The 17,709-nt window shown below is 43.3% G+C and overlaps 1 protein-coding gene across 2 annotated transcripts in view; it reads left to right on the plus strand.

Annotated features, from left to right (window-relative positions):
- The first annotated feature begins 253 nt into the window (after positions 1–253).
- PRDM11 (PR/SET domain 11) overlaps positions 254–17,709 on the plus strand; it is a 46,651-nt gene continuing 29,195 nt past the window's right edge. For both annotated transcript variants that reach the window (XM_044680388.1, XM_044680389.1), the window contains exons 1-4: positions 254–369; positions 1,896–1,999; positions 5,757–6,019; positions 15,702–15,769. In XM_044680388.1, coding sequence (XP_044536323.1) covers positions 254–369; positions 1,896–1,999; positions 5,757–6,019; positions 15,702–15,769 — 551 coding nt within the window. The remainder of the gene's footprint in view (positions 370–1,895; positions 2,000–5,756; positions 6,020–15,701; positions 15,770–17,709) is intronic.

Consider the following 17,709-nt stretch of genomic DNA (forward strand, 5'->3'; position numbering starts at 1 on the left):
TCCAGGCATCCCCAAGACCAGCTTAGGGTAGAAATGGCATTTCCTCTTGGCCAGGATACAACTGTTTTTGTCACTGATGTTCTTGGAGTTTCCTCCAGCAATGAACAGGGTTTGTTGGCTTCGAGAGTAACAAGAAACCAATTACTGCCCTCCCACCCATTTCTGCCCCCTGCCTGCTCCGTCACTCATTCCTCTCCTCTTCCTTCTTTTGTTCCTTTCTCCCGACCCCCTTTTCCCCTGTCCCTAGAACAGAATGACTGAGAACCTGAAGGCCTGCTTGGCTCATACCCAGGCTTCCATGGGGGAGATGGTGACTGTGAAGACAGAGGTCTGCTCACCCCGACGGGATCAGGAGTATGGTCAGCCCTGGTAAGGCATCTCCCATCATGCTGCCAGGGATGGCATCTGGGGGTAGGGGCTGGGTTTGGGTTCATTTGGCTCATCAGGGAAAAAGCCTCAAGTCAGAGAATCATTGCATTTGAGAGATAAAAAAGAATCTTAGAACATAGAATATAGAATTTCTTAGAACTTGGGCTATAGATTTTTTTAAAACATCATTTTTATCAGTTCACCAGCATCTAATTTCTTCTCCTTCCTCATTAGAAAAGAAAAAGAAAATCCTTACAGCACATGCATAGTCAAAACAAAACAAATTCCTGAATTGGTCGCCTCCAAAAGTGCACGTCTCACTCTTCCTCTTGAGCCCCCCCTTCTCTGACAGTAGGTGGGTAGCTAGCCTCGTCATTGGGTAGCATTGGTCATTGCATTGATCAGAGTTCTTCAGTCTCTTATAGTTGTTTGCTGTGGAAATGTTGTTATTTTCTAAATTGTTCTCCTGGTTCTGTTCACTTCACCCAGGATCAGTTCATTTGAGTCTTCCCAGGTTTCTCTGAAGCCATGCCCTTTGTCATTTCTTATGGGACAATAGCATTCCATCCCATTCCTAATTTCCCAAGGGTTAGATATCCCCTTAGTTTCCAGTTTTTTGCCACCACAAAAAGAGCTGCAGTAAATATCTTGGTACATAGGAATCCTTTAACTCTTTCTTTGATCTCTTCGGGGTATTGGCTAAATATCTGTGTTGATTCCAAACCAAGAATGTCATAGCTTGATGGGATCTTAGAACATAACATGGAAGGATGTGATGATGCCTACTAGAATAGAATGGACTTCAGAATGTAGCATATGGAACGTTAGAGAAGAAGGGGTCCTTAGAAGACAGAACCTAGATTGTTACAGATGAAAGGGACCTGAGAACTTAGAATAGAATGTTCTAGCTAGAAAAGGCCTTAGAACGCAGAGCACAGAATGTTAGAAATGAAAGGATCTCAGACTAGAGAGGTCAGAGGATCATAGACTGAGATCGAGAGGAGTCCTCAGAGATCAAGTCATTCATACTCACCCTCTTCCATATTTTTAAATCAAAGAAAAAAGGCCTAGAAAAGTTTCAGTGACCACACTAAGGTCACAGAGTCACCAAGACACAGTGGGAGACCCAGGTCTTGAGCCCAGTTCTACTGAGTGCTGGTACTTGGCTCATTCCATGATGAAATTTGTCACCACCCTGCCTTAATATTTGCATCTGCCCAATTTGGCACTGAGGCTATATAGAAGATTGTTCTTACTTAGTCCAAGGGGCTAGGCAGTCCTTGATGAAGCCAAGGAACACTTTGAAGGGTACCATGATGGGCAAGGGATGGGTCTGGCATGCCTAATTGGACAGCTACATCTGATGGGGCAGGGTAGGCTAGGGCCTGGAGTGGGTGGAGGTAGGGGGGATCCACATCCAATCTAGGGTGGCCACCCTGGCCTTTAGCTCCTCTCACTATCCTTAGTGCTTGGCCCAACCAAGCTTCTCCTCTCTGTTTCCTTGTCTCCTCCCCTGACCTTCCCAGCTCCGGGAGGCCTGACCCTCCATCCATGGAAGTGGAACCCAAGAAACCGAAGGGGAAGCGAGAGCTGATCATGACCAAGAGTTTCCAGCAAGTAGACTTCTGGTGTAAGTGGGGCCTTGACTGGTGTTCCCTGCTCCCCAACTATGAGCCTCCCTCCACTTCCTTAGGGAAGGAGATCAGGAGGGACCTCAAGTTTGGAACAGGATGACATACTCAATCAAGTTCTTAGAGATACTACAAGATTATAGGAGGTAATAGTCATTGGCAACCACTGCTAGAAGACAGAACCTTAAAGGGGGTGAGGAGAGATGCAAACAGAACTGAAGGATAGGGATCTCCTGACTTCATCTCTGAGCTTGAATATTCTGAGGGGTTGAATGGGGTCAGAAACCACGTTTGAACCCATGGCCCAGAATCCTAGTGGGGGGACAGTCAGGAAGTGTGTTCTACAAGCTGCCTTCCATGCAGTGGGGAACACAGGACTTGGTAGCCCCAAGTTGCACAGCCAAATAGACCCAGCTTCATTCCATATGGAGAATAGTGATGGAGAAACTCAACAAATCATTCATTCAGCGTGTATTAATTAAAGGGTCACTATGTGCCAGGTGCTGGGCTAAGCACAAGTGATACAAAGAAAGTCAAAAACACAATTCCTGCCCTCTGGGAGTTTATAGTCTAATGGTTCTGCAATGGGAAGAAATAACCGTGAACTCTTATAGAGGTCTGCAGGGTAAATGAGAGGTCATCTCTGAGTAACTGGAGGAGGAAAGGCATCAGGAAAGAGGAGGTGAAAGGGGCCATTCAACTCCAGTTTTATGGAATATTAGAATTACAAAACCTCAAAAGCAGAAGAGACCCCAGGGGCCATCTAGGCCAACCCATCATACCTGACACAAGAAACCCCATTACAAAATTACAGAGAAGTGCTCACTTTGCCTAAGTTTGAAGATCATCCTGGATGGAGGGCTCACTACTCTCCTGTCGCAGCACTTTTAGACAGCTGGACTTATTAAGGTTTTCCTGATATTAAGCCTAAATTTATTTATCTCTTTGAAATATGTTCCCTTGCTCCTACTAAGGAACCAAGCAAAGCAAATCTGATCTCTCTTGTACAAATGAACCGTTCAGATACTAGAAACAGGTATCCCATCTCTGCCTTGGTCTTCTCTCTTCCAGGCTAACCACCTCCAGTTTCTTCAACTTATTCACAAATGGCATAAACCTAGAACCTCAGAGTAGCCCTCAAAATGGGAAAAAGAGAATGCTAGAGTTTAGAGGAGGCCTTAGAACATAGAATGGTAGAGTTAAAAGAGAGATCTTAGAGGACAGAATGTTATATCTGGAAGGGGCATTAGAACATGGAACATCAGAATTGGAAGGGGCATTAGAACTTGGAATGTCAGAGTTGGAAGGGGCATTAGAACATGGAACGTCAGAGCTGGAAGGGGCATTAGAACATGGAACGTCAGAGTTGGAAGGGGCATTAGAATGTGGAACGTCAGAATTGGAAGGGGCATTAGAACTTGGAATGTCAGAGTTGGAAGGGGCATTAGAACTTGGAATATCAGAGTTGGAAGGGGCATTAGAACATGGAACGTCAGAATTGGAAGGGGCATTAGAACATGGAACATCAGATCTGGAAGGGGCATTAGAACATGGAACATCAGAATTGGAAGGGGCATTAGAACATGAAACATCAGAGTTGGAAGGGGCATTAGAACTTGGAATGTCAGGGTTGGAAGGGGCATTAGAACATGGAACATCAGAGTTGGAAGGGGCATTAGAACATGGAACATCAGAGTTGGAAGGGGCATTAGAACGTGGAACATCAGATCTGGAAGGGGCATTAGAACATGGAACATCAGAATTGGAAGGGGCATTAGAACATGGAACATCAGAGTTGGAAGGGGCATTAGAACTTGGAATGTCAGAGTTGGAAGGGGCATTAGAACATGGAACATCAGAATTGGAAGGGGCATTAGAACATGGAACGTCAGAGTTGGAAGGGGCATTAGAATGTGGAACATCAGAATTGGAAGGGGCATTAGAACATGGAATGTCAGAATTGGAAGGGGCATTAGAACTTGGAATATCAGATCTGGAAGGGGCATTAGAACATGGAACATCAGAATTGGAAGTGGCATTAGAACGTGGAACATCAGATCTGGAAGGGGCATTAGAACATGGAACATCAGAATTGGAAGGGGCATTAGAACATGGAACATCAGAGTTAGAAGGGGCATTAGAACATGGAATGTCAGATCTGGAAGGGGCATTAGAACATGGAACATTAGAGTTGGAAGGGACATTAGAACTTGGAGTATCAGATCCAGAAGGGGTATTAGAACATGGAACATTAGAGTTGGAAGGGGCATTAGAACATGGAATGTCAGAATTGGAAGGGGCATTAGAACATGGAATGTCAGAGCTAGAAGGGACTTTAAACTATGGAATATCAGAGCTAGAAGGAGCTTTAAAATATGGAATTCACTCAAAGGGATCTTAGAACATAGAATGTCAAAGCTAGAAGAGATCTTGGAAAAGACATTATTACAACTGAAAGGCCCATAGATCAATCAGTCAACAAGAATTTATATATTTATTTTTAGATATTTTTATCCCTCCTATTTTTGCCTCCTTTGAAAAGAGAAATAAAACAAAAACTGAAGCCTTGTAATTAATATGTATAGCAAGAAAGCAAAATTTCCTCATTGGCCATAGCCAAAAAATATACTCCTCAACCTGCTGGGTATGTCACCTCCCTATCAGGAAGTGGGTAGCCTCTTTTGTCACAAGTCCTTAGAATTGTGGTTGGCCATTGCTCTAGAAGACTTGACTAAGCACCTACTTTGTCTTTGGCATTGCTAGGTGCTGGGAATACATACGTATGATAAGAATGAACCAACAACCATATCTAGAAGTCCATTCAAGTTAAATGCAAATAAAACATGTAGTATCAGAGTACAACTGTGGTTTAGGAAGGAGCTGGCCATGGTGGGACTTGGGGAAGCCTCCTGTGGGAAATGGTAAAGACTACTCATTCAAGGATTATAAATTTAGAGTTGGGAGGCGCAGCTAGGTAGCTCAGTGGATTGAGACTGAGGCCTAGAAATGGGAGGTCCTGGGTTCAAATTTAGCCTCAGACACATCCTAACTGGGTGACCCTGGGCAAGTCAACTAACCCCCATTGCCTAGCCCTTACGGTTCTTCTGCCTTGGAGCCAATACAGAGTGTTGATTCTAAGGCGGAAGGTGAGGGTTTAACAAATAAATAAATACATAAATAAATAAATATAGAATTGGAATCTTGGACCATTGATTCCAATCCCCTCATTTTATGGATGAGGAAATTGAAGCCCAGAGAGATTAAGTAACTACTCAGGGTCACACAGGAAGAAACTAGCAGTCTGGACCTAAACCCCAGTCATAGCTTTAGAGTGAGTCCAATGCCTTTATTTTAATAATCACAAAAGCTACTATTTATATGTCCCCTGTGTGCTAGGTATTATGCTCAGTGCTTTTACAAATATTTTCTCATTTGATTTGCACAACAACCCTGGGAAGAAAGGGCTATTATTGTCCCCACTTTACAAGTGAGGAAACTGAGGTAGGCATGGGTTGAATGACTTGCTCAGGGTCACACAGTTAGTAAATGTCAGCAATGAGATTTGAATCCAGGTTTTTTTGTTTGTTTGTTTGTTTTACTTCAAGTTCAGGATCAAATATACTCCACCATGCTGCGTCCTTACACCCACCTCCCTTGAAGGCTGGGTGAGACTAGCAAAAAGTGTCTGCTGGCTCTGAATGCCACCTCTCTGCTCCTCAATAGCTAATTCCCCCTTTCTACCTTCTGCCCCTACAGTCTGTGAGTCCTGCCAAGAGTACTTTGTGGATGAATGCCCCAACCATGGCCCCCCCGTGTTTGTGTCTGACACACCTGTGCCCATGGGCATCCCTGACCGCGCAGCCCTCACCATTCCACCTGGCATGGAGGTGGTCAAGGAGGCCAGTGGGCAGAGCGATGTTCGTTGCATGAATGAGGTCATCCCCAAGGGACACATCTTCGGGCCATACGAAGGGCAGATCTCAACGCAGGATAAATCGGCCGGCTTCTTCTCCTGGTTGGTGAGTCTTCCCTTGGCTGCTCCTGCGGGTCATCCCTGAGGGGGAATTCAGTACCAGAGCCTAGATCTCAGCTCTTGGGTCCTTCTTCCATCACATAAGAGATGTGGGTAGTAAATCCTGCTGTGCCCACAGACTATGACCAGGTGGCTGAGGAGCCCACCCTGCAAGAGGAGAATTCAGTTCCGTTAGTGAACAAGAAGGCTGGATTTGGAGTTCAAATTCAGTTCTAACACTTACCACCTATATGACTTTGGACAAGTCACTTGACCACTTTCTGCCTCAGTTTCCATATTTATAAAATAAAAAGGGTTGGATTCAGTGAAAGTCCTTTCAGCTTGAAAGCTGTGATTATATTGAATGAATCCAGGACCTGCTTAGGGCAAATAGAAAGACCTTAGGACAAAAACTGGCAGAGGGGGAGGGATATCTTGTAGTCCTTTGCAGTTTTCTCTTTCATGCTTTCTGGGATGGGAGATGCCTAAATGAGAACATGGCCAGCCTTCTGGAGCAAAGTTTTCTATTTCCTTGGGTCTCCTAATAGAAGCCCTTTCCAACAGTGCTAAGACAGGGACAAAAGTCTCTACATCCTCTCAACTAATGAGATTAGGAAAGTGGAACCAACTTCCTGAAGCTGACAGTTGTTGACATGAAGGTGGCCATGGGCAGGGATGGGAATCGAGAGCTCCAAAAGAAAGTCCATTCCACAGTGGTATTCTGGAGGTGGAAGTTACACCTGAGGAAAGATAGTTTCTTCCTAGGTTTTGAAGATAATGCAGGGGTCCTCGTGAAAAATAAAGGCAAAGTCAAAGGTTCAGCCATCATAGGGTCTGTCTTGTGTCTCAGGATCACAGCTGAGGCTAATAGCATTGACTGGTTCTCTTACTGCTTATTTGTAAAAATGCCTCATTAGAGTGTCTGCATAACAAGAAAGAAGAAGGAGAAAGAAGAGAAGAAAGACAAGGAGAAAAAGAAAGTCAGAGGTGGGAGAGAATTTAGAACTGAGAATGCTAGAGCCAGAAGGAACCCCAAAGCACCGGATGTCCATGCTAAGAGGGACCTCAAAACACAGATTGTCAGTGTTGGGAAGGACCTTAGAACGTAAAATGTCAAAGCTGGAAGGAACCTTAGAACCGAGAATATTAGAGCCCAATGGAAGAGCCTTAGAGCAAAGAATGCCAGAAGTAGGAGAGAACTTAGAATTGAGAATGTTAGAGTCAGAAGGGACCTCAGAGCACAGAATGGCAGTGCTGAGAGAGACCTCAAAACATAGATCATCAATAATAGGAGGGGAGTTAGAATATAGGATGTCAATGCTAGGAGGAATCTTAGAACCTAGAATGTCAGAGCTGGGAGTGACCTTGGAACAGATCTAAGAGAGATCTTGGAACCTAGAATGTCAGGACTGGGAAGGAGCTTAGAACAGAGATGTCAGAGCTGGAAGGAACTTTAGAACAGAGAATATATAATAATATAATAAAATATAAATATATATAAAATATAAATAATATAATAAAATATAAAAAAGATATGGGAGGGAGATTAGATGTTATTGGGTCCAGCCCCTCCCTGTTTTTTGTGCAATAAGAAAAATTTTAAAGGCTTTTGCCTGCTCTAAATTTGTGATCTTCTGATACTCTGCCTTGGAGAGACAAGCACTTGCCCAGGTTCACTCTGCTTGTTAGGGGAAAGAGCTATAACCAATCCAGACCTCCTGGCTGCCAGTCTAGAGCTGTTACCCCAGAGACTCTTTCTGAATAAGGACATCTCTTAAGCTTGAGTCAGAGTTTTAGGATGACAATGGCAACCCTCTTTAGTATAGAGATGGTGAATTTTTGGACCTTATTCTATCAAACGATGATAGAGGCAGGAATGGTCCAGTTTTTAGACCAGTGTGGTATAAGGGCTAGAAAACCTTAAACTTGGGGCCAGCAGATTTGGGTTCAAATCTCTGCTGTACTTTGTGCCGGCTGAAAGATGTTGGGCAAGAAGTCAGTTTCCTCATCTTTTTAAATGAGGAGGTTAGATGAAGGGTCCTCACTCTCAGTCAATGCTCCAAAGCTCTGTTCATACCTTTAATTCGAGTTTTTTAATGTCACATCTTTTAAAGGCACTAGAGTAGGACAGCAAAGTGGCTCAGTGTCAGGCTTGAATGTGGGAGGTCCTAGGTTCAAATCTGGCCTCCAACTTCCTAGCTGTATGACCCTGAGCAAGTCACTTAACCCTTCCCTAGCCCTTGCCACTCTTCTGCCTTAGAAATGATACTTTATATTAATTCTTTTTTTTTGTTCCATATTATAGGTTTTTTAAACATTTATTAATATTTATTTTTTAGAAAAGTTAACATGGTTACATGATTCATGCTCTTACTTTCCCCTTCACCCCGCGAGGTCCCCCCAACCATGGCCAATGCACATTTCCACTGGTTTTAACTTGTGTCATTGATCAAGACCTATTTCCAAATTGTTGATAGTTGCATTGGTGTGGTAGTCTAGAGTCTACATCCCCAATCATGTCCGCCTCAACCCATGTGTTCAAGCAGTTGCTTTTCTTCTGTGTTTCCTCTCCTGTAATTCTTCTGAATGTGGGCAGCATTCTTTTCCATAAATCCATCAGAATTTTCCTGGGTCATTGCATTGCTGCTAGTACAGAAGTCCATTACATTCGATTTACCACAGTGTATCAGTCTCTGTGTACAATGTTCTCCTGGTTCTGCTCCTTTCACTCTGTATCACTTCCTGGAGGTCTTTCCAGTTCACATGGAATTCCTCCAGTTTATTATTCCTTTGAGCCCAGTAGTATTCCATCACCAGCATATGCCACAATTTGTTCAGCCATTCCCCAATTGAAGGACATACCCTCCCTTTCCAGTTTTTTGCCACCACAAAAAGCGCAGCTATAAATATTTTCATACAAGTCAGGGCAGGAATTCTTTTATAGCCCTTTGAGCATAGTTCCAAATTGCCAGCCAGAATGGTTGGGTCAATTCACAACTCCACCAGCAATGCGTTAATGTCCCAGTTTTGCCACATCCCCTCCAGCATTCATTACTCTCCCTTTCTTTCATTTTAGCCAATCTGCTAGGTGTGAGGTGATACCTCAGAGTTGTTTTGATTTGCATTTCTCTAATTATTAGAGATTTAGAACACTTTCTCATGTGCTTATTGATACTTTTGATTTCTTTATCTGAAAATTGCCTATTCATGTCTCTTGCCCATTTATCAATTGGGGAATGGCTTGATTTTCTATGCAATTGATTTAACTCCTTGTATATTTGAGTAATTAGATCTCTGTCAGAGTTTTTTGTTATAAAGATTTTTTCCCAATTTGTTGTTTCCCTTCTGATTTTGGCTACATTGTTTTTGTCTGTACAAAAGCTTTTTAGTTTAATATAATCAAAATCATTTATTTTACATTTTGTAATTTTCTCTGATTCTTGCTTGGTTTTAAAATCTTTCCTTTCCCAGAGATCTGACAAGTATACTATTCTGTGTTCTATATTAATTCTAAGACAGAAAATAAAAGCTTTTAATAAATAAAGGCATTAGGGCAACTGATCATATCAGAGACAAAAGTGAAACAGCTGCTACCCTCACAAAGCTTACATTTTCTCAGGAGAGATGGTATTTCCCCATGACGGCCATTTATGTGGCTCTTTGGTACTTTAAAAGGTTATCTCATTAGATCCTTACAGCAACCCTTGTGAGGTAGAAACTTTGGAAACTGCTACTCCTATTTTAAAAATGAGGAAACTGAGTCTGAGAAGTTAAGGCACTTACCTATCCATGGCTTTTCAGTTATTAAGGGCAGGATTTGAACCCCTGCCTTTGAAGAATTTAATACTATCCTTTTTCTCCCAATACCATGTGGCTAGTGCAGAAGAGACCTTGGATATCATTCAGTCCATACCCCTTCATTTCACAGAGAGGGAAACTGAGGTCCAGAGACAGGGAAGTGATATCTCCAAAGTCAACTAGTGTGAAGGGAACAGAAGTGGAACTTGATCTCAGTTTCTCTTTCCTCCAAGGCTAGTCTTCTCCCCTCTGTCCCAGTTTCTTCGCAACAACCCAATATGGATATAATCACTCCTATTTTACAGATGGGGAAGCTGAGGCTCAGAAAGATATGTGACTTGCCCAGGGTCATATAGCTACTATGTGTGGAGCCCAGGTCTCTCAACTCTCAATCTGGAGCTCTTCCAGTCATACCACACTCACACTGCTCCTCAAAAGCTCATATTTCAGTAGTGCTCTCAAGTCTGCAAAGTGCTTTCTTCAGAAAACCTTCTGAGTCAGTGAATACTGGTGTTATTATCCCTATTTTGTAGATGCGGTGAGTTTCCCCAGATCACATCACTACTAAAGTTTCAGGGAGATGTTCAGGCTATCTGATCCCAAGAGCAGCATTTCAATCTGGGAGCTACCCCATCATCTACTCCACAGTTTTTTGGAATTGTCAAGAGGAAGGATAGCGGAGGTGGTGGCTGATTTCCCTTCTGAGTTCCTCTCTTTGCTTTAAATGAATAATCCTATAATCTCCACCCTGATCGATGGTTTTACCAACCTTTTTCCCCCAACCTCCCCCTCAGAGTCATTGCTGCCATTGCCACCCTACAAAGAGGATCTCAAGGCTTTGGGCAAATGGGCATCTATTTCTACTTATAGACAGGATGAGGAGCTCTTTTAAGAGGTAAAAAGAATAGAAAATAAACTACACCACTCTGCTCAAGTGACAGTTATCTTCTAAGACTCCCATGTACCCAGGTTCCTTATAAGCTGATATAAATTATTGGCCTCAAACACTAATTGCTGTTTGGAGTTATAATCCAAACACTGCAGTTACCTTCGAGGGAAAAAGAGCTCATTCATTCAGCAAGTCAAGTCAACAAGCATTTACTAAGCTCCTACTATATGCCAGGCATTGTGCTAATTGCTGGGGGTAGCAGGGGGAGAAAAAAAGAGGGGGAGTAACTCCTGCTGTCAAGGAATTCACAGTCTTAATTGTGGAGGACCACATATAAACAAGATGCATTCAGGATAAATTGGAGAAAGTCTTAGAGGAAGCATACCAGCATTAAAGGGAATTGGGAAAGGCTTCTTGGGGAAAGTATTATTATTATTTTTTAAACGCTTACCTTCTGTCTTAGAATTAGTACTGTGCATTGGCTCCAAGGCAGAAGAGCAGTAAGGGCTAGGCTAATGATTCCCAAAGTGGGCGCTACCGCCCCCTGATGGGTGCTGCAGCAATCTAGGAGGGCAGTAATGGCCACAAGTGCATTTATCTTTCCTATTAATTGCTATTAAAATTAAAAAAAAATTAATTTCCAGGGGGCTAAGTAATATTTTTTCTGGTAGGCCAAAAAAGTTTGGGAACCACTGGGCTAGGCAATGGGGGTTAAGTGACTTGCCCAGGGTCACACAGCTAGGAAGTGTCTGAGGCCAGATTTGAACCTAGGATCTCCCATCTTTACACCTGACTCTCAATCCACTGAGCCACCCAGCTGCCCCCAGAAAGTATTATCTTAAATGAGAGCTGAAGGAAGTTAGAGAAACCAGAAGACAGGGATGAGGAAGAAGAGAATTCCAGATATAGAAGACAATAAGTTAAAATACCGACGTGGGAGATGGTAATGTAATGAGTGAGTAACAGTAAGAAGACCAGTGTACTGGCTTCTGGAGTACCTGGCAGGATGTTTATGAATAAAGGAGGAGAATATAAATTGTAGAGTATCAGAACTTTTTGAGACCTCAGGACAAAGGCATCAAGGTTAGATAGGACATTAGTAATTGGAAGGATCCTTAGAACAGGGATTCTTAACCTTTTCTGTGTGTGGACCCTTTTGGCAGCAGTTCGGTGAAGCCTAGGAACCCCTTCGCAAACTATTGTTTTTAATTTGTATTTTTTAATAGAATTTATTTACAAGTGTCTCAGTCTCTCCCTCCCCTCTCTGTATCATAGAAGGCATCATCCAGGAAACAGATGTGTGTATATAAATTCTCTTTCGTTTTTCATTTTTCAACTCATGGAAGTGACATTTACAAGTTATTTTTCAAATACTAAATCTGTAGCTGTATATGTTCTCTTGGCTCTACTCATTTCACTGTTCATTATCCTATGTAGTTCTTTCCGAGTTTATTTTTATTAGCCTGCTCATTGTTTCTTAGGATGCAGTAGTCTTCCATCACAATCATGTACCACAATTTGTTTAGCCATTCACCAATTGATGGGCATCCCCTCAATTTTTAATTCTCTGCCACCACAAAGAGAACTGCTATATATTTTGGAACTTATGAGTTCTTTTTCTTTTTCCCTGATCTCTTAGGAAATAGACCTAGCAAGGGTATACACAGTTTTATAACTCTCTAGGTGATATTAAAAATTGTTTAGCAAACTGGTCGGATCAGTACACAACTCCACCAAGGGTGTATTAGTGTCCCCATGTTTCCATATGCCCTGTAACTTTTGCTACTTGGCCTTTTTGTCATTTTAGCCAATCTAATGATATCTTAGAATTGTTTTGGTTTGCATTTTTTCTAATTAGTAGTGACTTAGAGCATTTTTTCATATACTGTATATAGTTTTGATTTCTTCATCTGAAAATTGTCTGCTCATATCTTTTTGCCAGACTATTGTTTTCCTTTAAGTACACAATATCAAATACACAGAATTACAAAGGAAAACAGTTATGCTGAAATTAAAATAGTTATCAAAAATTTTTTTAACTAGTTCATGGACCTCTAGCTTAGAATATAGCATAGAGCTATATTCTAAGAGCTATATATAATAGAACTAGCAGGGAATTTAGAACATTCTTTAGTAGAAGATCAGAGCTGAGAGGGACCTTAAAACACAGAACACTGAATGTCAGAAATGGAATAGCCCTTTGAGATCGCCTAGCCCAGTGGTTCCCAAACTTTTTTGGCCTACCGTCCCCTTTCCAGAAAAAATATTACTTAGCACCCCCTGTCACATACTATCACTGCCCCCTTACAGTTATTCACAGCCCCTAAATGCACCTGTGGCCATCGCCGCTCCCCTGGATCACTGCAGCACCCACCAGGGGGCAGTGGCGCCCACTTTGGGAATCACTGGCCTAGACCAACTGCCCCATTTTTCTGAATACACAGAATCTCTAAGTTATAAGAGACTTTGGAACCTGAATCTAGCCCAGTGATGGCGAACCTTTTAGAGACCGAATGCCCAAACTGCAACCTGCACACTGCATTTGAGCCCCTCGCCTTACCCCAGACAGCAGAGAGAGGAAGCCCACCCTTTGGGCTGCTTGGCAAAGGACTAGGTGATGAGAGAAATGCCCTTAGATGTGCATGGAGAGGGGGAGGAGAGAAGACCCTCTCCAGCACGCCAGCTATAGGTTCTCCAACATGGATCTGACCCATACCTGAATAAGAATCTCCCCATATGTACTCAGGCAGCTAGGTGACACCATAGATAGAATGCTAGATCTGGAGTCAGGAAGGCTCAACTTCGTGAGTTCAAATCTGGCCCCAGACGCTTTCTAGATGTGTGACCCTGGGCAAGTCACTTAATCCTGTTTGCCTCAATTTCCTCATCTGTCAAATGAGTTGCATAAGGACATTGCAAATTACTCCAGTATCTTTGCCAAGAAAACCCCCAAAAGGGGTCATGAAGAGTGTGACAATGAAAAAAATAACAACTACATATATATTGAACAGGTGGCCATTCGTTCTGTGTTTGAAAACCTCTATCTCCCTATATCCCCAGTGGATATTCATTCTTCTTGGGGATGGCTCTAATCATTGGTACATTTTGTCTGACATTAAGCTTAAACCTGCTTCCCTGATAATCCCATCCATTCCTCTGGTTATGCCCCACTCAGAAATATTTGAAAATAGCTGCCATAGCCCACCCTTGCCTTATAAACTTATAAAGTTAGAGCTGAAGGAAACATCAGGAGTCATCAAATTCAGTTCTCTAATTTTACATAAAAGGAAACTGAGGCCCATAAAGGTTAAGTGATTGGCTCAGCTCATCTTGGTAGTTAAGTGGGAGCGCTGGGATTCAAATCCAGGTCCCCGACCCTAAACACTTCACTCTTCTTGCACCATTCATGCTTTCTCTTCTCCCTGCCTCCAGGATCCAGTCTCTTGAGCATCCTTAGCATTAAGTATTTATTAAGTGCCTACTGTGTGCTGTGTACTGTGTAAGAGCTGAGATGTCGCCTCTATGTGGTTATCTACCTGGTACCTCCCAAGTTTCTCCAGGTGCTTCACGTGTCCTGGTAGCTTGCAGAGAGATTGGAGAGGGGACTGCGCAGGGATTCATAACAAAAAGAGCCAGGCAAATTTAAATAGCCCTTTATACCCTTCCCATCCCCATCCTACAGGTGGGAAAATTGAGACCCATTAGCTGAGAGATTGTAATTTTATTAGCACATCCTGGATGTTCCTGGATGTAGCTGGCCTAGGCCAGGCCATGCTTCATATCCTATCCAGTGGTCTATCACTCTCCTCTTCTTGCCTTCCTACTCCTACATCCCTTCCCCTTTTGACTATGAGAACCATAATCAAATCAATGGTATACTATCAAGGCAGCTAGGTGGTGCAGTGGATAGAACTCCAGACCTGGAGTCAGGAAGACCCGAGTTCAAATCTGATCTTACTATCTGTGTGACTCTGAGCAAGTCACTTCACCTCTGCCTCAGTTTCCTCATTTATAAAATGGGGATAACAAGGGCCCCTACCATCCAGAGTTGTGAAGATCAAGTAAGATCCCTGTAAAACATTTTGTCAAGCTTAAAGCATTATATACATGTTAGCCATTATTATTATTAGCTGTGTTCTCTGAATAGTTGTAATTAGACAGCTCAATGTGCCATTCATCATCTCTGTGACTTCAGATGCCAAATCCCAAATGCTTTGCCTTTGGATCCCATATTTGGATTGTCTCCTCTATTAGAAAGTAAGCTTATTCGTGGCAGAGATCTCTGAAATTTAGCATGGTGCTTGGAGACATCTTGTTCGGTCATTGTAGTCATGTCTGACTCTCTGTGACCCTATTTTAGGTTTCCTCACCCGAGAAACCAAAGAGGTTTGTTTTTCCTTCTTCAGCTCATTTTTTTTTTAATTTTAAACCCTTAACTTCTCTGTATTGACTTATAGGTGGAAGATTGGTAAGGGTAGGCAATGGGGGTCAAGTGACTTGCCCAGGGTCACTACAGCTCATTTTACAGATGAGGAAACTGAGGCACGCAGGATTAAATGACTTGCCCAGGATCACACAGCTAGAAAGTGTCTGAGGCCAGATTTGAACTCATGAAGTGGACTCTTCCTGACTCCAGGCTTGGCATTCTATCCATTGTGCTGCCTAGACTGGAAACATAGTAAATGTTTTCATTCATTCATTCATTCATTCATTCATTCATTCATTCATTCTTCATTCATTCCTCCATCCAGAGCAGGGCTTAGAAGGTCGGCCTCCTCCATAAGGCTGCACAGCAAGGCTAGGGGCTATTTGCAAGAAGCTGCCCCATGGAGCCGCGCTCAGGCAGGGTGGGCATGAGGGAGGGAGATAAAGGCTCTTGAGGGGCTGAGACTAACCTTCTGAATCTGAGGGATGGCCCCAGTGGGGGATGAGAGGAATTACCTTGGGCTGGCTGGCCCGTCCTGGCCTGTTTTTGCCAGACTTTTTCTCTCTGCCTTTCCAGATCGTTGACAAGAATAATCATTACAAGTCTATCGATGGCACGGATGAGACCAAAGCCAATTGGATGAGGTGAGTCATGTTCTCTGTCCCGGGCGCCTGCCTCACTGTCGCCCCACCAATGAGGGACTCGGGGAGTGTGGGGTCTGGAGGGGGTGATCGTGGGAGGGAGGAGAGCCTATGGGCAGCAGCCTCCATCCACTCATCTTTCCCATGCTTTGGAAAGATCTCACTTAGTGGGACTCTGCTTCTTGCCACCATCCACCCAAAGGGGTCAGAAGAAGTGGCTCTGACACCAACAGAAGCCTGAGAATAGCTTTACACAAGCCTTTCCTTAAAGGGGCTACTGCCAGGCAGTGCAGGGCACAAGAACAGGGTAAGCCGCCCTCCATATTTCTGGGGCTACGGACTTTCCCCCTCTCTTGTTCTCTTTGGGAGAGACCGGCTCTTTAAGAAGCTTCGGACAATGGTCAGGGTCGGGGGTGGAGTTCTTCCTCTCACTAGCAGTTCCCAAAGCTTCCCCATTGGTCCTTTATTGCTTCCATCCCCCAGAGGATGCCGTCTTTGTCCAGAAATGTATTTATCCAGAAATATACCTTCAGGGCATACTAGGTGCCCTGCACGACGCTCCTAGCCCTTCAGCTGTGGATGAGCCAATATTGTCAGAGGTTCCGGAATCTTAGAGCTAGCAAGCATGGAGACAAACTCCTTCATTTCACAGCTAAAGAAACAGAAGCCATGATGGCAATTGCCATGAAGTGAATAAGTGGCTGTGCCAAGATCTGAACGCAGATCCTCTGATTTGTAAACCACTGATTTATACCTGTACACAGAGTGCTTCTCTGAGAAGGAGGAGGAGGTGGCCCTTTAGGGAGCTGGAAACTGTGGGTCAAGACCATATTCAATGGCATTTTTAATGAATTCAAGCAGTATTCCAAACCAAGCTGAGAAACTCCCATCAGCCCACAGTGGTGCCATAGACCCAGCTAGCGTGTCTGACATGTGAGCAGTGAGCTTGACCTCTCAGGTTGGGGCAGGGGGCACTGTTGGCCAAAGTGTTTGTATGTGGATGGGGGAAATGGGGCAAACTCATGTGGTCTGGCTGTTCTTTGGTCAAGGTATTATCCATAGTAGGGAGGTCGCTAGAAAGAGAACCATTGAGGAAATGCAAGGGAGATTGAGGAGGGAAGAGATCAGGAAATGGGCTAGATACAAATGAGAGGAGAACCTTTTTGGGGAAACTGGACACTCTCGGGTTGTAGAGGCACTGCCGCACTGGAAGGGCTCCTATTTTGACTGCTAGAATGAATAAAAATGAATTAATCCCAGGGCTGAGGTTGGGGGGAGTGAGACAGTGATAAGGATTAGAAAATCTTTCTCCAATGGTTTAAAATGCTCAGGTCTACACCCATTTCTGAGCATGAGAATAATGATGATGATGACAGTGATGATGATGATGATGATGATGATGATGATGACAGTGATGATGATATATCTTTATATTTGTAAAACTGTTCTATATATATCCATGTATTATATATAATAATAATAAAGAGCCAGAGACCAATGTTATGATAGAGGGGAGATAGAGAAAGTCTATGAAGTGAGTCTTTCTTCTAGCTCTTCCCTCGTGCCAAATATACACTGGGAGACTTTGAGGGGGTGTCACCCCGAAACTGGGTGACCTGGATGGTTGTGCCACCCCACAAGAGTTGGGGGTGAGGCTTCCCTATAAGATGAGGTATGGGGTACCCCAATATATATATGCAATTAGAGCTCATACATATTTGTGTATGTATAGATCAGATTAACTAGATTAGATAAATGAAAGGATTGATGGGTGGATGGGTGAGTAGGTGGGTGGATGTTTGAATGGATACATATGTATTGTGGAAGAGTCCTAGAGGGATGTTAGATGTTACAACTCACCTAGGAACTCCCCAGGGCCAGTGAAGCACAAAATAGATAAAATAGATAGATAGGGGATTGGGGGATGGATGGATGTATAGATC

Source organism: Gracilinanus agilis, chromosome 6, assembly GCF_016433145.1.
Source record: "Gracilinanus agilis isolate LMUSP501 chromosome 6, AgileGrace, whole genome shotgun sequence".
In the NCBI taxonomy this organism is placed as follows: Eukaryota; Metazoa; Chordata; class Mammalia; order Didelphimorphia; family Didelphidae; genus Gracilinanus; species Gracilinanus agilis.